The 21,748-nt window shown below is 36.9% G+C and overlaps 1 protein-coding gene across 3 annotated transcripts in view; it reads right to left on the bottom strand.

Moving 5' to 3' along the window:
• Positions 1-21,748, bottom strand: part of PCMT1 (protein-L-isoaspartate (D-aspartate) O-methyltransferase) — a 36,172-nt gene that overhangs the window by 2,304 nt on the left and 12,120 nt on the right. Inside the window, exons 2-7 of one of the 3 annotated variants that reach the window (XM_041423705.1) lie at positions 21,381-21,485; positions 20,208-20,239; positions 18,343-18,447; positions 14,918-15,038; positions 10,152-10,237; positions 8,350-8,566 (exon numbers count right to left, since the gene is read on the bottom strand). In XM_041423705.1, the coding sequence (XP_041279639.1) occupies positions 8,387-8,566; positions 10,152-10,237; positions 14,918-15,038; positions 18,343-18,447; positions 20,208-20,239; positions 21,381-21,485 (629 nt within the window). In that variant the 3' untranslated portion in view covers positions 8,350-8,386. The remainder of the gene's footprint in view (positions 1-8,349; positions 8,567-10,151; positions 10,238-14,917; positions 15,039-18,342; positions 18,448-20,207; positions 20,240-21,380; positions 21,486-21,748) is intronic. The other 2 variants (XM_041423704.1, XM_041423703.1) reach the window with 2 other exon arrangements.

Genomic DNA, 21,748 nt, shown 5'->3' with positions numbered 1-21,748 from the left:
GTGCTCACGCACATCAGCAAAACTTTAGAAATCACTTCAAGCATTTGAGAAAAAAAAAAAAAACACCAAAGGAAAGGCAACAGCAATCCCATATCATCTCATACTACTGTGTGACTTATTGTGAAAGTTTAATGGATCACTTGCTTTAAGGAAACCCCCCCATATTGCACAGCTGGTAACACAGATACCTGCCATCTGTATTCTGCTGGCTACACACTGGCAAGCAACTGAGCCAACTTACTAGACAGAGTATTGGCAAAACCCATCCTCTGTAGTTGCCAAAAAGGCAAGTTTAGCTTCAGCTGCAGTCTCTCAAGAAAGTGGAAACACAGTCTTGCATCCCTGTTATGCAGTCTCTACCAGTTTATTTATTTCTCAGAGGAACTCGATTAGCTCCTGAAGGAGCTACAATAAATCAGGAGTAGGTGGTGGAAAGGCTGGGAGCAGGACAGTGTGTATGAGCTAAAAGGAGATTAGTTAGGAGAAGGATGAATCAATAAGTCTCTGTAAATCACTGAAAGCAATCTAGAAAATGCAGAGGTTTGTTCCTGTAGGACATTTAAAACACATTGAAACAAGAAATCCATAGAACCTATATTTCAACCACAAAGTGATCATATAGTAGTGATTTGTTTAAGTATTTCTAAAGCATTAATTTTAATGCAAAACATCCATCAAATCTGAAAGCTGTGCACTGTGCCACTCTGGGCACTGGAAAACTCAAAGAGAAGTGTTTTGCCTCTTTTTTTTTTTTTTTTTGATGAGGCACAAGCAATCTACAAATTCAGAATGAATTTGCTGCAATTTTTCTTTTAGTAGGTGCATCAGCCTCATCAGCTGAAGCAAACAGTGTCTGAATTAGAAAAAAACTCAGTAATGTGATTGCTGGCTCAATACACAATAGTATTTCCAGCTATCATGCAAACTAACCCACAAAAATATAGTTCTACATGCACACATACAAAACCTTTAAGTTTCAAAGACATTATTAAGCTCCAGGAATCATACAGCATGGAATGACAGCATGCAAAACATTTTAAAAGCAACTGAAAAGGCTGTAGAAACTAGTGCTTAAATGACTAGTTTTCTATCTAATGCAGCTGGGATGCAAACTTTGTGATTTGTAAGTGATAAATATTTGCATTCTTTGCACTTTGCACTGCCTCTTAATAGTAAAGTACTAATCACACAGCTTTAGAGCACTGCAGTAATTACACACAGCAGAAAAAAGCAGGAGGTGGAAGAACACATCTTGGCAGGGATAAAGAAAAATCTGTTTATAGCTAAAGGTTTGGAAGCTCTCCGTATTTGCCTGTCTCACATAATGGGTATTGCTTACTTTAAACAGATAAAAAGAAATGAACATCTGATACCCAGTTTAAAATGCAGTGCCAGTGAATTCAGGACAAGTGCTTCATTCATCCCTAACACTTCCAGGAGTGGCATCATCAGTTAATTTTTACAACTTCAAGAAGTGTGTGTAAGTAATGACTACTGCTGTTGCTGGCTTAGTCTCATACGCCTAATTGTGGGTGTGATTTTTATCCTGATTCCTACCACACACTCACAGCTTTATAAAACCCTGCTCTTTTACTGTGACAAGCAATTCATAATCCTTCAAATACAAGGCAGATCCTCAAGAAACTATAAGCCTAAGAAACATTATGTATTTACCTTGAAACTATTAAACACACTGATTCTACCTAGCCACAGATGTTAGCAGGGCTTTTGCATAATGTTGCTAACACATTTAAGGTATTTAAAGTGTGGGGTTGTTTTTTCTTTTCCAAAATGATATTTCTACTTAAAACATATAAGTATTATATAAATATATAATTTAAAATAAATTACATTAGCATGGCAATGTTTTAATTGTTGGTATTTTTCATTGCTTTAACATATTCTTGACCACTACATCCTGTATGTGACATTCAAAATAAGGATGTTCATCTTTTATTTTTTAGAACATTTACAGTATTAAGGGGATCAGCTTTCCTCAAGAGGTTTTTAACTTGCTCTTCACTAGTCATTAATCTAACATCAGCATGCCAGCCCAAACCAATCCCTGATATAAGTGTTAAAATTATACAGCATTTATTTTCTACAGATAGAAGTTGAATTTATATGTGCATTATGGGAGTGTATGTATTAGAAAGTGCCAGAACAGTCTCAGATCACCTGATAGGTAACAGTTGCCAGCTTTCTCCCTAATGTAGCACAGCTTGCAGACATAAATACATATTGCAAACCAGCGTCAGCTCACCTGAGCTGATCCTGTATGGATCAGAAACTGCCAGGCTATGAAATCCACCAGGTTTGAGCGACTGGTAAGAAACAGGATAATTATCCTATCCTCCCAGTGGTACAACAAAATCTATCCTGCTGCAAAGCTTAAAAAGAGACTCGAAAGATTGCTCTTTCCTTGTTAAAACTATCCTGTTGTCCTCTAGAGCCACAGAAAAGATCTACTGATTTGTATTCTTTCTGGCCACAGCTATTTACTGTGACTCTTACACAACTCACGTAATTTCTCTCCACCTTCATATATGCTCTCCTTCTAATCTGCTTACCAGCTCCTGCTTAGCAAGCAATATATATATTTAGGGTTTAAGTCACCACTGTAGTCCTTCTCAGGCTTTTGGAATTGCAGCAAGAGAACCACTCATCTATCAGCTGAGACATCAAAGCAACTTTGTAAGCACAAGTTAAAGCAAATTTCAGAAGTCATTAGCTTAAGGTTACTATTCTTGAAAAAAATGTAAGAAAGTTTGAAAAATTTTCGCTTGCTACTAGGGAAAACATATATGTGAATACTCTACACTTCCCATTATGAATATCCAACAAAAAAAACCAAGAAAAATTATCAGAAAAAAACCTAATGTGCAGCTTTTCAGGTAAATTACAAACTATAAAGAATCAATAATCTTATCAACAATACGTTTGGGATGTAAGTAACTCATGCAGCTTTGTGATCCCTCACTGCCACTTTAGTGAAAGGGATTCAAATTAAATATTTGAACAAATATTTGTAAATCTATCTGAAGTCTGTATCTCACTCTTTTAGATCCACTTCAATTTTCCTGTCATTAGGCAGCACTTGACTTTCCCTTCTCAATACATCATTTATCTATGAAAAACATGTTGTCATTACTGAAAGTGAAATTCAGAGTATAGCCTTTTATGAATTAGAAATACAGCATCTACTCAGTGTTTCAGCAGCCCATTATTTCTCACTTTATAACTTTAAAGATGCAATATTTAGACCTCCAGCATTTTAATGTGGAAAGGTGCTATTATAAAATATTTATTATTTGCTATGATCAATCATAAAATTGAGAATTAATTGAAGGGATAATTTTTTTTCTGTAATCTACTGTATCAGGTATATCACATACACGTTGACATAATTATATTGGGTTTGCCTGGCAAGGTTTTGGTAGTGGTGGGGGGGTGCTGAAGGGGTGGCTTCTGTGAGAAGCTGCCAGAAGCTTCCTCCAGGTTCTACAGAGCCAACACCAGCTGGCTCCTAGACAGACCCTCCACTGGCCAACACTGAGCCAGTCAGGAATGGAAGCAATGCCTCTGTGGTAACACATTCAAGAACGAAAAAAGTTATTGTGCAGAGAAGAGTAGGGTGAGAACAGGTGAGAGGAACTGCAGACACCCAGATCATGGGAGGAGGAGCAGGAGCTGCTCCAGGTGCTGGAGCTGAGATTCCACTGCAGCCCCTGGTGCAGACCATGGTGAAGCAGCTGTGCCCCTGCAGCCCATGGAGGATCACAGGGATGCAGAGATCCACCTGCAGCCCCTGGAGGAGCCCATGCTGGAGCAGGTGGATGCCTGAAAGGAGACTGTGACCCTGTGAGAAATGTGCTGGAGCAGACTCCAGGCAGGGGCCTGCAGACCCATGGAGAGAGGAGCCCACACTGGAACAGGTTTCCTGGTAGGACTCATCACCCTGTGCAGAAACTACACTGGAGCAGGTGCCTGGCTGTGCCTGCAGGACTGCATCCCAAGAACAGTGACCCACCTTGGAGCAGTTCATGAAGAACTGTAGCCCATAGGAAGGACTCACGCTGAAGAAGTTCAGAAAGAACTGTGTCCTGTGGGAGGGACCCCACACTGAAACAGAGGAAGGACCCCTCTCCCTGAGCAGCAGCAGGAAGAATGTGTGACTAACTGACTGTAAACTCCATTCCTTGCCTCCTTGCACTGCTGGGGGCAGGACATGGGGCTAGGAAGGAGGCAGAAGGGGTGCAGGAAAGGTGTTTTGAAGGTTTGTTTTGCCTCTCATTATCCTGTTTTGATTTTGCTTGGCAATAATTTCAATTAATATCCTCAAGTCAAGTCTGTTGTACCCATGGTGGTAATTGGTGAGTAATCTCTGCCTGTCCTTAAGTCACGAGCCTTGCATTGTATTCTCTCTCCTCTGTCCAGTTGTGGAGGGAGCAGTTTTGGTGAGCAGCTGGCATTCAGTCAGGGTCAAATCACCTTGATACATAATTCATAATTCTTAAATTTAACGTAAAATGTTTTGTGCAGAGATTCTTTTTCCCAAAGTAAAATAAAAACTTAAACCATAGTCATTACTCTGCATGGCCTGAGGAATTCCAGCAAACAATACCTGCTAATTTCAAACTAGATTGATCAACTAGTTCATCAGGAGCACTTGTAACACTGAATAAGAGTTTCTAAGCAGAAACATATTAAAATGTATCCTAATAAATACATTTTCCCAAAGGGTGTTAATCATGGTTTATGTACAGATAAGTGGGATATAGTAACAGCCCCAGTTTAGTCACTGAAGTTTTTCTTCAGAAAGGTCATACTGTCATTATAATTTTGTATTTTATCAGCAAATATAAATTCAGCATGACATTTATAAATAATTTCTACTAATACAATATGTAAGACAAAAGTAGTTGTTAACATTTTTAAAAAGCTGCCCGTCTAGAAATCAAATCCAAAATACAACAGAGACTCATTGCTGTTATTTACATTGTTACTCTCTTATGCCTCTGTATCAGCAGCAGCATGGCCAGCAGGACAAGGTTTAGTGGCTCTTAGGATCAGGTTTAGTGGTGGACTTGGCAGTACCAGGTTAACAGCTAGACTCAACGACCTTAAATGTGTTTTCTATCGTAAATAATACCACGATTCTGTGACAGTTACAATTGTCTTTCCACATAAATAGTAAGTGAAGTAGTAAGTTTTATTTCACAGAGAAATAAAACCAGAGAGATCCTAATTTATAGAAGATCTGCCCATAAGGCAGCCATCAAGCCATGTTCCCAACTGTGCAACACAAGAGGCCCTCTCTCCATCCTATTTTTCAGTTAAAAAACCCAAAACAATTTAAGTGTTATGTGAAAGGATACCCTTATCAGTATAATCACATAACTGGGCATTGACTGCTGGATCTCTGGCACACTGCATTGTTTTGTTTTGTACCAGAGATAGGGTTCCTGTGTATATTCTACTTCTAAATGTCCAAGGGAGTCACATTTGAGAGGATTCCCACTAATATTGGGAGCTTAAAAAAATACCACTGCAACTGAACCAAAACTACAAAGTCATGGCCTAAATGTAAAGAAATTTAACAGTATTCACAAATAAGATGCTTTATTTAGCAATGTATTGAAATCCAAGGAATTTTTTCCTTCCAGCTAGTCCAGACTTTCTTTTGCTACAAGTTCCAGTTTTACATAGTGAAGCATGATACAAAATACCTGAAGATGGGGTTGACTTCAAACACCACTTAAGAGTGTTGTGCTGCTTTGCATAAGCACCTTACAGCCCCATTAAAGAACATTCCAAAATGTGAATGGCTCAACAAAAATTTAAACAGCTTCTTTCCTGCCAGCTGGAGGGTCTGCTACCCCAGGAAAATGCTGCTGGCCTATCAGTTGTATTCTGTGAAGGGACAGCCATTCTTCATTCAATGCAATGGAAGAGTTACCTGCATTAGGAATGACATCACATAATGTAAACTAAAAGAATGACAAACTAAACACACAGAATTGAGCTAATCTTAAAATGATTGTTGTTTAATGAATTTGAGATTTACATTAACTAGTCTCCCATACACTACAGACTTTTATTACAGAAACACTTTGAGATGCTTTTTCAGAGGAGTCTCTAAATGAACTCTGCTCACAGATCTTGAGCAATTTAGAAAAGAAAAAATGAAATCTAGGAAGTGAAGAGAAAACAGCTCTTTCCTCTTTGATGCAGGCATAGATAGCAAATGCTGACTTATAATTAGGAATTTCCTTAGCAGCAGCTGCCTGACCATATACTTCATAGCCACCAACAAGGAAAACCAAAGAAAAGAAAGATGTGACCTCCTGTAAGGTCAGCAGTACACTAACAGTTATCCTAGAAAATGGAATGGGAATTTTCTTCAGATCACAAAAAGGACAATTAAAGAAAAAGCAAATGTTACAAGAAGAGGATTTCTGAGATTTTCTTTAACAGAGAGTTCCAAGACTGAACAAAATTTAAATGCACATAGCAAGATACAGCCTCTATGCCATTGCAGATGAACCCTTCAGGCTAAGCACTTATATTTTCTGATAACACCACTGTAAATTCTTAAATTAAAAAAAAATAAATAAAATCAAGAAGTGTTTCAGAAAAGCACAGAAACTGGTACAAATTTCTGGGGAAAATAATCCTACAGTATGCATGACTGAAGAAGGCCCAAAGACAAGCTCTTTCCAAGCTTTCAAAGAGCTTTCCACAAAGCTCTTTCCAAGCTAGCAGACAAAATGAAACACCAAACTGCACCAAAGAGATGCTAAAAACCTCAGAATTCTAGTCCTTAACACAGTACCCCACCTTCACTTGTAGCAAGGGATAAACACTGTCATTCGAGAAACCCTTCTTAAAGTGTTTTATGAACACACACTGCTATCCTTTTTTTGGGATATCAAAAAAAATCCCAATTGCTACTATAATCAGATCAGGTGGAAATAGAAAAAAATCTATGACAACTCTCTGAGAGAAAGAAGGTTTAAGAAGACGACTACTCTTTTTTAGAGCAAGCGAAGCATCGGATTCCAAACTTAAATAAAACATTTGCCAGAGGAGGAAACCGACCACAAAGGAAAGCTTCCAAAGCCTCACAAGAGGCAGGAAACCCCTGAGTACCACACTGAGGGAATACTGCCAGTATTCGAGGCCAAAGCATTCATTTGCATAACAAATACAAAACATTTGAATAACAAGCACGCTTCACAAACTGTGAACTAAGCAGTACCTCACTGAAGTTGTTTTAAGAGTAATTTGTACGTGGTGGCTATACAGTAATCTAAGAAACACTGAAATGAGGTTTCACTAAGCAACAGTATGCAAACTGCTTTATTTTGTACTTTTTATGAATATTTTGATAGGTTAGACTGAATATTCATGTATTCAAATCACAAGCTATACTCCAAAATATCAAGGGGAAAAAAGCAAAAAATCTAAATTTAGGTTATAAAGCTCAAGAGTTGTTTTCAGAGCTCAATGCACATCTCTGCACTTCACTAATGCCAATAATACATTCACAAGCACTTTCTGCCAGGAAGCAAAACAGCACTGCTGCTTTGTTCATTCACATACTAATGCCTAGCATGGCTTAAGCTGACAGCTGCATTGAGTCTATTTATTTATTCATTTATTACTGGCTTTTCAATTCAGCAAACTGGAAGGTTTCCTACTTCTAGAAAGGCCTTTAGAGTTTGCTGTATTGGCAAACACAAATACTGCCCCATCAGAGACAGATGACAGACTTCTAATAACATGTCTGGGAAAATTTTCTAAACACTACTCAACTACATTTATACTTGAGGGAAGAAGGAATTATCTTTTCTACTTTTTGCAACTCGAAAGCTAAAGGAAAAGCTTGCAAGATCATCTACATTTTCCAAAAAGGATTTTGCAAAGATTTTTCTTCATTTGTAGTGTTTCAGAAAAATAAAAAATGAACACCCAATTACCACTAACTTAAAGGACAAAACAGTATTTATTAAGTAAAATTTTACACTTCACCCTAATTATTGGGCAAAATAGTTATAAAAAATTCATTAAAAGTGAAGTTTAACCTTAGAAAATACTGTGTTTAAAACAACAAATAAGAATCTTCAAAACACCAAAGACTAAAGAAAACATGTCCAAAAAAGACAAAGTGCAACCCATGCAATATTTTTCTTCTGCTTTTAATTTAACTCAAACTTAGCATAACCTCCTTTGGGTGATGTAGTAATGCAGACTGAGTCACTTTTCATGGTATGGAGGAGCAGAAAGCAATGACAGCAGCAAAGGCAGGCCTTGCAGTCTATCTGCTTAAAATTCACACCCTTTCACCTTGCATGTGTGTGGAAGAAGTAAGTGGAACAGAAAATCACTTCCACCTGGACCACTGCTTCTCTTTATCTGTTAAAGGCACATATATCACTCCCATCAGAGGCTTCATTTTGACACTGCCATCTTCTAGTTTGTCATACTGTTCGAGCATCTGGTTTCCCCCAGCAGGGCCAACTGGTAATATCAATCTTCCGCCAGGTTTTAACTGGTCTATAAGCTAGAACACAACACAGAAATTAGAATGTAACCAGCCACTTCAGAGAAGCTGGATCCAAAGTTTGTTACAGTAGATTAATAGCTTTGCCATTATGTATTTATCTACTTTTATGCAGTAGATAACTACTTCCATTAGGAAAAATAAAAAGTGCACTGAAAATGAGAGTATCACAGCAACATGGTAAAACAACTGGTATTACAGTAAAATAATTTAATTAACTGGGTAGGTTGCAGTTTTATTTTCTATATATGTGGGGGAAACATGTAAATCACAAATTATTTTTACAACAGATTCAATCTTTTGAAATTGTTTAACTGTTCAATAGTTATTGTGCATCAGTACAGGCCCATTGTCAAAAATTCTGGGGGTAACTGATCTCCCCTTAAGCCCTCAGAATAAGATTTGAGATTGGTGACTTTTCATTATTTCTCTTCCTGGAAAAATTTTGTCTACAACACACTCACTACCCAACAGCTCCTCTTTCATTCTGTGAATGGAACAGCCTTTTGTGAAACTAGTCTAAAATATATGAATACGACTAAGATAAGTGACATGTAAACATAGTATGTGAGAAAAGCTTGCACTTTTTTTCTATAGTTAAAGGAGGCTAATCACAATAGTCTCAAGGAAAATTTCATACTTCCCAGATGTCATGAAAAAAAACACTTAATCCCCATTGCTAACAAAAGTTATAATTAAGAACTGTTTCATTTACAAAGAAGCTTTCAATTACTTTTTTAATTGTCATCTGTCAACATTTTGCTGGGAACATCCTCCCGCACATCCCCACCAAAAAAAAACCAAAAAAACAACAAAAAACCTCAAACAACGAAACTCAAACAAATAAATCCCCCTCAAAAAACAAACTAAAAATATAACCTACTTTAAAAACATGAAGTAAAAAAAAAGCCCACCACCACTGGTCATTGTTTGGAAATGTCCAATCTATCTCTAGCACATCAAGACATCAGTCTTTCACTATCCCTCACTAAGATTTAAAAACCTTAACTGGCATCTAGCATATAGAAATCATGTTATGTATTACCATGTGCCTGATGAAAGGAAGAGAAAAAAAAAACTTATCTGTAAAAATGGACTATATGTATGCACAGTCTAAAGCTCCTAGTTACTCTTCAGCTTCTCTAGTGAGAACTGCCCTGTATCCGTTCTGAAACCTACGAACAAATGGCACTGTTTGTACTTCCAGTTGAGCATTTTATTTTCAACAGACTCAGTGCTTTGGAACTTGGGAAACACACTTAAATTTTTTAACTCATTGTTTGATAAAATTGAATTATCTTATTATATAAAATGCTCCAGTTCATTGTTGTAATAGAGGGTTGCACACATGTCATTTTAAAATATGTTTATTTAGAGCAGAGTTATTAGAACATACAGCTTTATCAAACCAACAGGAAGCCCAGTTGTAACAGAGACGAAAACCCCACACCATACAGTAATACCACACTGCCCACTGATACTCCCAGCAGTGCAAGCTACCAAGTATTTTACATAGAGATGTATGCAAAGCATTCTCTACAGCTAAGATATTACAGAAACACACACACAGAACATAAAGGCTTACTGCTTGGGGCACAACTGGGGCTGCAGCTCCAACATGAATTGCATCATAGGGAGCTTCTTCTGCATATCCCATTCGTCCATCTCCCACTGCAAGAAAACACTATTTTTTAAAACATTTTCAAAAGGACTGAGAAAACAGCTGTAAAAATGAACACATTTGTAAAATAAATGCAACAAAACACCCTTATATGTGCATACACATGCTTATAAAACATACTAAATAGTATTGAAGCAACTGAAATTAGAAAGCATGGATTTATAATGAAAGTTCTTGGAAACACATGGTCCACCTAGAAAAGAGACTGAAGTATTTATGTTCCCTACCAATACCAGTGCAGCTGAGTTTCCCCCCTCATTTACCCTCTTAGAACATACACTTTGCTTTGTCTTGTCTTCCTGCACACCATTCCTAAATATAATGCAAATCTTAAGTCCAAAGCATTAAATGTCAGAAGCACATATCAGAAGACTCCAAAGGTGAGGAAAACACAAAGGAAGTGTTCCCATGGACTATATGCCTACAACCGCACTACCAGTTGGAACAAAAGCCCACACCTATATGCATACGTTAATGCAGTACTGCAGTAACCTCTGCACACCCCACGTTCCAGCAGATGGGCCTCACTATTCTCCCTGCAGACAATCACTGCTAACACAGAGAGCCAGGTCAGATTCATGGCTAAAGCTCCAGGTGGCTGCTTGGAAGATGCAAGGAGCAATTAAGGTTACCAGTGCTGCTTGAGCTTTGGTGGAGAACCCATGGAGAAGCACTCTATCACAAATGTCTCATACAATCCCAGTTATGCAGAAGGAAAGAGTAACAGTTTGGTGTTTTTAAGCCAATGAAATGTGACAAACTAAACTGGACCCTGAGTTATGTTTTGAAAGGAGACTATATGAATATGGCATCCACAGTATTTACAGGAAAGCAACAGGAAATCAGAGCAAGTCAGGCAGGCTCTCTCTGGAGTTATTTAGAACAAATGTAAAAAATAAGGCTGAAGCATCCATAAATTCATACTCTGTGATTACAGAAGTTCCAATAATCAGTCAAGAAGAAAAAACATAGACGTTAGTGCTCTGATCAGCACAAGTAATTTGGGGCTTCCCATCTTTAGGCTGAGCTTAGACTTCTGTGCCAACACCAGTATTACAGGTTAATTAAAACTGAAAGTCAAAGGAAGTGCTACGCCCTAGTCAGAGGCTGAAAATCTGTTAACTTTTTGCCTTCCAAAAACTCACATGGCAGGAAAAAAGCATGGTCATCACAGCAGGTTTCACTTTGACCTCCATGATAAGGAAGGCCATCTGGACAGTAAGAGCACCCTTCGGTATCCAAGACAGCACAGGAAGACCTGGACAGCTCCTCAAAACAATTAAAACTGAAGTCTTCATCATCTTTCTTATGAGGTCCTGAAAGATGACCCTGGCTATGACCTTCTGCATCCACACTCTTTAAGAGAGCACATTTCCTCAGAATCTGAGAAGCCTCTTAGAGGTCAGTGACATATAACAAATACTGGTTAAATACAATCATATATAATGACATAAATACAATGAATTCTGACCAGCACAAGCTCCAACCAAGGGCCACAAGCAACAGCTGCCAAGCAAGCAGTACCAGTGCTTCAGGAGATCTCATCCCTATTGATCAGCATTTCCGCTAAGTCAGACGGCAACAGAGATCACCAGTAATGAAAGTTCCAGTATTTCCAGGGTGTAATTCCTCTGACTGCCAAAGTGGGTCCTACTGGAACAACCACTTCTATGCAGCCAAGCATATAATTTTTACTTATATCTTAACAGCACTGTAGAACTCTTCTAAAGAAGAAGAAGCAGCAACGATGTGTTACTAAATCAAGCTGCTGTTCCATCAGACATGGCAACGGAGAAAGGCTTCTTTAGCTTGTTCATACAGATACTGTTAAAAATTATGTTAGTAACACAACGGAGGCAGAGTCTCATCCCCCAGGGTGCACAGCAGGCATTAGAAGCAGCGGACTCCAGTATTGCTGGCAAAAGAAGTGATTGCCAAGAGGAAGAAGCAGCTGTGAAAGAAATTGCTGTCACTTCTGAAGAAGAAAAAATGTATTCTGAGACATAAATGTCCCCAGTGCACTCTCCAGAGAAGTAGGAATGTGACCTCTGCACATCTTACCACTTCACTGACAGCAGTAAAACAGATCCAAAAACAACTAATCCCTTGGCTCTCAGAATCAATAGCTAACATCTTCAAAAACAGCACACACCCAAAGGGGTAAAAAAAAAAAAAATCATGCTCCTTCATATGCATCACGCACAGCATGGTTCTTCCCTTCTAAAATCCACAAAAATTCTTATAGTTACAGAAGAAATATATCCACCCACAATGGCAACACAGTTTTAGATACCCAGAACATTTAAAAAATAGTTAAGCTGGCATTCATATATTCAATGTCATTCAAATTATTATATTATTCAATGTCTAAGGGGAAAGAGCAGCCCAAATTTTCAGCCTGTGTTTACATCCTGAATGTCCCCTATCCTACTCACATCTCCAGTTACATGCAGCCTGTTAGTAAAGTAATTGTGGTGGGTGGTAGGTGGTGATGAGGAAAAATGTCACGACATTTTGATATAAAGGGTTCTGCAGCTTGATTATAAATCTAGACCTGATTTGCCAATCACAGTACCCAAGCCTTCTATGCAGACCTGTTTCACACAGAGCTGTAGCATGAGCACAGAAACAGAATAAAATTACTTCCCTCAGTCATTTATAATCCCTCATCCCCGCTGGCTATGGCTGCATCAGCAAATAGTGCAGTACAATAGAGGCAGATCTGTACAGCAAAAGTTTTTGCTGAGAACCTGGCATCCGTGCAACATATGCATTTCAGGATAATCACTGCAGCCTAGATCTAAGTCTTATTGTCTTAATATGCACATATCAAACATATTTGGCTGCTTCTTGGAAAATAATCTTGTCTAGTTTCATCCAAAAGGAATCAAATTTTGTGCTTTCCAGGAGTACTCTCACGTGAGCCAAAGAGTGGTAAGTAGAAGCACTTCAGAGACTCACCTCAAAGGCTTCCTCCTGATATTAAGAGGAAACAAACTAAAAATCAAGTTATTAAAAAAAAAAAAGCCAAAAGACCTGCAAGCTAACAAAAAGACATGTTAATCCAAGTATACCTATTCCAAATTTCTCAGTGCAGTTCTACTGAGACACCCCAAAATAATTTTGGTGTTCCTGAAATGCAGTTATGGTATATGTGAGATATGACAAAGCAGAGTACAATGTCTGAAGCACACTGTGGAAAGCCAGCAACTGACACACCAGGTCTTATTTCATACAGCTCCCATCATCAATCAACTGCTTTTCGTAACTTTTTTGTTTGTGTGTTTGGGATGGGGGGTTTTGGGTAGTGTTTTCTGTTGCTGTGTTTTTGTTTTAAATTAACAGCTGTCTGGATTCTTGCTCCACATCAAAGAGCTCCCAGGAATCCAACACAGTTGAAACATTGTTCTCAGCCTAATTCACAGAAGTATTACTTGCCCATCTGTACTTTTTAAAAATGTACCTCACAACAAAACTATCCAGAAGTCTCTTAGTCACCCTGCTACATAGTCAAAAATAATACAATGATGCTTACTTAGAATTCCAGACTTGCAAGACCTCCAGAGTTTGTTTGAAGAACAACCAGAAGCATAAGTCAAAATTGCTTTTGTACAACATCAATGGAAATTATTCCCTCATTCCCCCTCTACAGCCCTAGCAGTCTGACTTCTTTTCCAAAAAGTTCTGAGACATATGTGTTCTCAGTGAGATACATTGCTTTTTATACATATGTACGTGTTGATAAACTCATTTAAAAAACATTTAGAAAAGTCCCTCATTTACAAGAAAAGACCAAGAATCAAAATGGTAGTTAAGCTAAGAGCCAAACATCACATAATAATAATTTCTCCAAGTGTTCTTGTAAGAAGCCTCAAAAAACATCCAGCCCTTCAACCTCTTTTTTTAACTTAGTGAATAGAATGACACTTTCGCCTTGCCAGCCTTGCATATTCTAAGAAAAAACAAACAACAACCAAACAAAAAATCCCAAACAAACAACGGGGAAAAAAAAAAAAAAAACAACAAACCCTAATCTTTTTTTTTAAAGTAAAAAACCCCATTATTTAAAATAATTCACTGTCCTGCTATCATTTGGGCATTATTTCCTCTCAGTTACTCTAACTGAATTAATGTACTTTGGTGTCAAGCACTTCCCTAACATCCAACTACTGTCAATTTTAAAAACAAATGAAATAAACATCTCTGGTGCATACTGCCAATCTAGTACTTTTTCCACTTGAATCTTCACATGCAGCTTTCTCAACCACCCTATCAGAAGTGTGAAGGCTGTGTTAAAACACTCAAATTCAGATGACAGGGTATTTATTCAAGAACAGTTGTGAATTCAACCCCAATTTTAAACAGCAAACATAACATGACAGACTTTCAGCATGTATTTTCACCAAAAAAACACTCCCCTATTAAGTTTTTCTAGTAGAATGATTACATAGTCTTTGAGATCACCAGAAGTCATAGTCTGAAAACTGGGGGAAGATACTGATTTTCAAAGGCCTAAAGACAATTTAAATTTTAAAGTTTTCATTTGGCTTCTCTTTCTTGGGTTCGGCTTATTAAATTCAAACTTTTAATAACATCCAATTCAGTCATTTTCAACCAGCTGCTAGAAAGAATATCAGTTTAATTAGTAAGTATATCAGTCTGATGCTCACCAATCAGTTTCACTCTTCCTGAAGACAGCAATGTGGGATCGTCTTTTTTGACATTATTTATTGAGTCATCTACTAGTTCTTTGATATGATCAATTCCTACAACTTGTCCTTTGGGACCAACCTGGAATAAAAATATACAGTTGAACAATTTCTGCCAGCTTTATTTACAGAATGAGTACTTATACTTCCTGACCTCATTTCTCTAAAATAAAAACAAAAACAGGAAAGTGGAAGTATATTTTCCCAATGTTATTAAAACTACTGTTAGAAATGACAAATTCTGAATGCTAGAAGCACCTGATAATTAAAGTGTGTCTGCACAGTTTTATAAATACTTGTTACAGAGATGTTCTTGAGATGTGATTCAGTTATGTTATATTGTTAGTGGAGATTTCTTCTTGGAATTTTTAGAAGTTAAATTTGATCATGTTTGTTTTCATTATCTGCAACAAAAAGTAACAACATCAAAGACAAAGACTAGAACTGATCTCTTTTCACACTGAATAAAACTTACTAAGGATTAGGGTTTTTCTAGAGAAGACCTTACTTCAAGGATTAAAGAACGATTTTTATACAAAGTCGTCCTAAGAGTCCTATTCTTTCAGAAGCAAATGCTGCAATTACCAGTCACGGACAAATTACCTTCCACTCACCCTTGCATTCATGAATCTGCTTTCAGATTTACAGCTCTCCTCCACAGGAAGAGTGGAATTTAACTCAAAAAAGGTCACAAAATTTCTGTATTCTGAGAGGAAAAAAGATCTAACAAAAATCTCTCCATTAGAGGAATTTCTTCCAGAATTTTGTCTTTAGTCCAGAAAAAAAATTCAAAACCAATCCAAATCTTTAAAAATCTGACCACTTTTAACAGTATCCAGCTCAAAGACCACAATATCAGAGTACGTCCTAGCAAAGCCCATGTTGCCTAACAACTATCTTTGGACACATCTAAACGCATTGTTTATGTTTCTGCATCTTACATTTTAATATTTTTAAGACATGAAAAATTAGTAACTGGGGTTACTGGTTATCCTGGGGAATTTTTTTTTGTTTTATTATGAACAAGTCCTATGTTAAAAACATTAAAAAAAGCAGTGTCAGCTTTTTGTGTTTGAGGGGAAGACCACCACCCCAGTCTTTGAAACACAGCAAGACACAGAGCAAGTTTTCACTATGACAGCCATGGGTTGCTGTTTGGAGGAATGCCTGGCAGCCAGCTGTACCATAAGCTGGCAAAAGATCCAGTATATTCCAAATAGTAACATCAGTAAAATGAAAATTTAGCAAAATGGTCAGAGCATGAAATAGCCTGATAAAGTAAGAGAACCTCCTGCTGCATGTGACAGCCCATTATGCTATTTCTGAGTCCTCATCAGTTGTCTCAATTACCCTGAAACTGTGAAGCACATGCAACTGAGACAACACAGAAGGCACAATTTTTGGAGCTCTATGTTAGGAATAAAAATATACCCCACTTTTTTCATAAATCCAGTATTGACAGGATGAGAACTGTAATTAATTTAATTTGCCAGCAACCTTCAAAAGTAAATAAACTTAAACTTATCTACATAGCTTGAAAAATTATCCCAGAAGTTTAACATGAAAATCTAAACAACAATCATCAAGAAACTTTACTAGTCTAAGTAAACATAAGCTTTCCCAGAGATACCACAAATGAGATTATCATCATAAGAGTAAAGCTGTCATCTATGAGCACTGAGGCGCTTGCGCCACAAATGTGAGCTACTAATTCTAGACCTCAATTAGACTGAGAAGCAACATTAGCATAGTCACAAAAAGCACATCTAAAACTGAATTTTTATGGCAAAACACTCTACCATTGATTCCTATAATATACTTTGTCCTGGGGTGATTGTATGATGATTGCATCCCCAGTCGTCGGTAACTTCTTTCAAGTTTTTGTTACTGTTAGCAGTGCTACCAAGCAGAATGAAAGCATGCACTCAATTTTTCATGACACATGTCTGTAAGCCATTCCAATGCAAACAAAGGAGGATTCATAAGAGGCACATGGCATTCATATGGCAAAAATAAGAGAGAGGGATTAACTTCAGGAAATTTGGGAAGAGATTTCCTTTTTGTGCTGATTCTGACTTCACCACAGCTTGTTTTAGTAGAAAAAAGTGCACAACTATAATTTAGCAAATCCTATGGAAAATGGCTATTCCTTTATGCATTCATAACTGCAGTGAGAAATATATATAGCCTGGACAAAAGTTTTAATGCTTGTAGGATTGGCATTCTTATGCTAGCATTTGATTACTGACTTCAAGACCAAAAATAACAGGCAGCCAGTTGAACCAAGTGCCATCTAAGTCTTCTTCTAAACTGCAGTTTGGTTAATTATTTCAACTACTTTTTTTTTTTTTTTTTCCCAGATTTGGCACTAACACTTAGAAACCTAAATACTTTTGCAAGTGCATTGCCCAGTCCTAAACATTCTCAGCTAACTCTTAACACTGGGAAACAGAAGTGATTGCAGACTCAGACTGGTGCTTGAAAACAGAAAACTAAGTAGCAAAGAAACCTAAATGAGAAATTATCATATGTATCAATACATTTCAAATCAACTTGGCAGAAAGACTAAACAAAAATCTAGTTGGCAATTTAATGAAGGTCTCTACTAATCATAAAGCAATTACAAAGCCCTGGAACAGAGAAAGAAAATTATTCCTCTTCATTAATCAGTCTAAGAATACAAGAGCTACAGCCACTAAAACCCGAATTTTTTTATCTTTTTTATTTTTTCATCTTTTTTTCCCAATGTAAGGTAGGGAAGAACACAGAAAATTCCTTAGGTACAGGCTGAATAACACAACTGAGATTAAGTTACTTGGCAAAGATGTAAAATTCAAATTAATATCTAACTTAAAAAAGGTTAAATGGACACTTATAGTAATGCTTGTGCAATATAACAAGAAAGCAGTTAAATTCAAAGACAATTTATTATATACACAAAATATTTTCCTGTAGAAATAAGATTCTTTTATGCCTCACTAAGCTCTCATTTTAACAGGATTGCATGTCAATTTATCACAATGAGAACATTCACAGCCACACAAGATAAAAAAATTTGAAGTGTTCAAGACAAACGTGTTCCTTCAAGATATACAGCAACAACTAAGATTCAATCATTAGAAAATCTCCAAAACAATCCAAAAACCCTAAACTTCCTCACTACGGGGTTTCTTTCACCATTACACAATTTATTGGTCTATTTAACTTGAACATCTACTATAAACTACCATAAGAAATAGGAACAATCACACCCAGGAGAGTAAATTACTTTCTGTATAATATACTTCAGTCACCTATGAAGGATGCTTTTTTTTTGCCCTGTAATTCAGAGATACACTTGAGTCCAAGCAGTTCTGATGATCAAGTGATTAAACCAAACAACTCACCATTCGTGAAAAGCATGCTGTAAGAATTCCACTTCCAGATCCTACATCAAGTGCTTTGGCTCCTTCATGTAGCTGATCAGATAGAAGTTCAAGTGCATACGCATGCTAAGAGAACACAGAGAGAGAAAATTTCAAATTATTTTAATTGTCTGTTTTACTCAATATATTAAGTTAATTTCTTCAGAGATTTTGGGAAATGCCCTGAGCATTTCTGTAAGAAATTTCAGAATAATTTCTATTGCAAAAATGGGGCGGGGGGGGGGGGGGGGGAGGAGTTAACTGCATTACATAATAATTGTTATTTCATTGGCTTCAACAAATTTCATGAGTGTATTTATTTTTATTAATATTCATATACAAAGACACATCTTCTCACACAGACTCTATTTATATATTAAGAAAAACACTATAAATCAGTTTCTTTCTCCTCAGGTCTGGTGACTCTTAATATTCTGGCAGTAGATGGCTAATAAAGAATTTAGTTTATCATTATGCTATATGCATTGGAATATCCTGGTACGAAAGCTAACTAGGAAGAAGGCAGCTCTAGAGCATCAAGGAAAACGGCTATTAAAACACCTCCTGTATTACCTGCACACTTGCTGAATCAAAGAATAGGAAAAATAAGTATTCTCTTATAAAGGCAGATAGCCAGGCTCACTGATGAAATGCAGTAGTCTATAGACACCACTGATACCTTTTGCTTTGCTATGTGGTGGACCAGTACACAAACTAAGCATAGTCTGCACACTAAAAAACCAATTTGTTCTTCCATGTTTCAGAGACAGCCATTACCACACTCTTTCAGCTTAATCCATCCCACCCAGAAAATATAAATAATTAGAATATTCTCTGTTAGAACATTCTTTGTTAATATTTGCTTAGAGGATATATTACCTTTTTGCTCTAACACTTCATATACTGCTAGTGCTAAGCACTGGAAAAATAATGACTTAAGGGACTTAAAATTTTGAAGCATAATTAATCCTTATTTTTCCCCTTAGAAACAGTACATTTTTTCAGTCTTTTCTTGAATAATATTGTTAACATCACTATACAAAATTCCTGATTTTTTTATAGTGATAACTAGGTAAATTCTAAGCCAACTGCACAGTTTTTAATCAAGAGAAGCAGACTTTTACCATGTTTTGACACCTTCCAAACGTTGCAAAGACAAAATACTTGCTTCTATTCACCTTTTATCTCAAATAAAGAAACATAGAAAAATTATATCTGGGTTAGATGTATGCACTGAAATCCCAAGTGGAACACTCACCCTGGTCTCAAACCACTTGGCAAAAAACTTGCAACTCAGTACAATGTATCTTTTTTCCGGTCCAAGGATTTAAAGGCATTACCATAATACCGTACTATAGGAGTCACTGTCATTCACTCCTGAATTCTTATGATTTTATATATTACAAAGTAATTTACAATAGAAAGATCTCTGGAAATCTTCTGGTTCAGTCCTATGTCAATACTGGGCATTTTAAATTAGGCTGCTTAGAACCCTGTTCAGTCAGCTTCTTTGTATATCAAAGAACAGAATTTCCACAAGCTGCAAAGTCTGTTTCAGTGCTTACCTACCCTCATAGGTTTTTTTAACTCTAGAAACTGATCAGAATTCCCTATGTTACATTTTTTCGCCCACTACCCCTCATCCTATTACTGTACATCTGCAAGAAAAATGTTGATCAATCTTTTCTAGTTCCTCACAGTAAGCAATTCACAAAAGTGTCCTTGTAATCAACTGCTCATTTACTAGGGTAATTTATTAGGTAAATATTTACTAAGTAAATATTTTATTTCAAAAGCACCTGGATATTTATAAAATCACTATACTAATCACCTAGTTTAAAGCTTACCATGTGTGGAGCACTGATTGTTGCTTGGAAACCTGTAAAACGAGAATGGAAGATGTTCATTGTTGTTCAGACAGCAACCTTACAATCTTTATGACCTTGACTGTAAAGTGCAACACCTTCACTGTCACCCTCATTCAGGGTACAACATCCACACCCCAGCAGTTACACAGGTACTCTACATCAGAAGTGAGTTACGGTACCTCAGCTGAAAGCTACGCTGTGTCCACTCTGGACAGGAAAAAAAAAAGGGTTTTATCCTTGATCTCAGTTACAATCTCCATTTTGTCACTATACATTTAAAGAATACCACAAACTGAGCAAGTAGGCTTAATTCAGAAGAGCAGTGTCTCCCAAACTAATGTAATTCCTTTTAGAACCTGAATTTGTTAGTTTGAGTTTCATATAGTAGAGACCATAGAATATCTGGAGAGCAACCTCATGTGTTTTGCAAACAAAAAAAGAAAACAAATAAGAATGGGAGGCACACTCACCTATATTTGTTTTTGTAAAGATACACAAGCCTTTGAGTATGTATCTTAAAATATTTTTTCATTTTCCTATATAACAAAATCCTAATAAAACTCATTCACCATGTACAATTAAGCAGGGAGAAGATAAAGAAAAAAGAAATTAGCACATTTACATAGCTCATTCTCTTGTCTTGGAAAGATAAAACTGGGACCTGTATGGGAAATTATTGTCCTATCAGAAGACCTGCCCATTCAAAGCCTATTATTAAATATTTCACATAATGGTTCAGGAAACTTTGCATTGGTCCCAACTGATTAATTTCTGTAAAGATAATTCTGTCAAGTCTTTCTGTAAAGACTCCTCAAATAGGGAATGTTTCTACCATAAACTGGATGTGAATTATTTTGACATCAGTTTTACATCAGTTGCACCACCACAAGTTGCTGTGGTTTGAAAAACAAACACATATTTACACATACTAACATTGGCTGAAAAACACCTCTGCCTGATGTATCCAAATATGCCAACTGCATTCCACAAGAAATGGAAGCTTAGTTAAAAGATATGCCATTAATTGATGAAGAACTAAACAACCTTCCAAATTAAAAAACATAATTTCACATTCTTAACATATAAATGACAAAAACAGTCACAGTTGCACAAATGAAAACAATCTCAGTCACTTCTGCAAGATGCTCTTACCTATAGACTGAGGAGAGTCCATGTAGGGGTTGTATTTTGCATAGTGGCAACGGTCTGTAGCCAGCATTACTTCAAACACCTTGTCTGTTTTGATTATTCCATTTTCTATAAACAAACAAATATATAAAAATGAAGACATTGTTTCTCTTCTTCAGTGCAGGAGTCTGCAAAATGTGTTAACATATTCACAGCATTGTGAGAAATCATGTGCCTTGCACAGATCTTACACTCTTACCCTCATCATACCGGCCATGGCAGGGATTGGACTACATCATCCTTAAAGGTCCCTTCCAGCCCAAACCCTTCTGTGATACTAAACTTAAATCTGCAATCCAGACAGCAAGTGATGCTCAAGACAGTGATTGTTG

Source organism: Onychostruthus taczanowskii, unplaced genomic scaffold (genome assembly GCF_017590055.1).
Source record: "Onychostruthus taczanowskii isolate IOZ18803 unplaced genomic scaffold, ASM1759005v1 scaffold8, whole genome shotgun sequence".
Classification (NCBI taxonomy): domain Eukaryota; kingdom Metazoa; phylum Chordata; class Aves; order Passeriformes; family Passeridae; genus Onychostruthus; species Onychostruthus taczanowskii.
The sequence above is the reverse complement of the archived record's forward strand: the minus strand, read 5'-3'. Positions and strand labels throughout refer to the sequence as shown.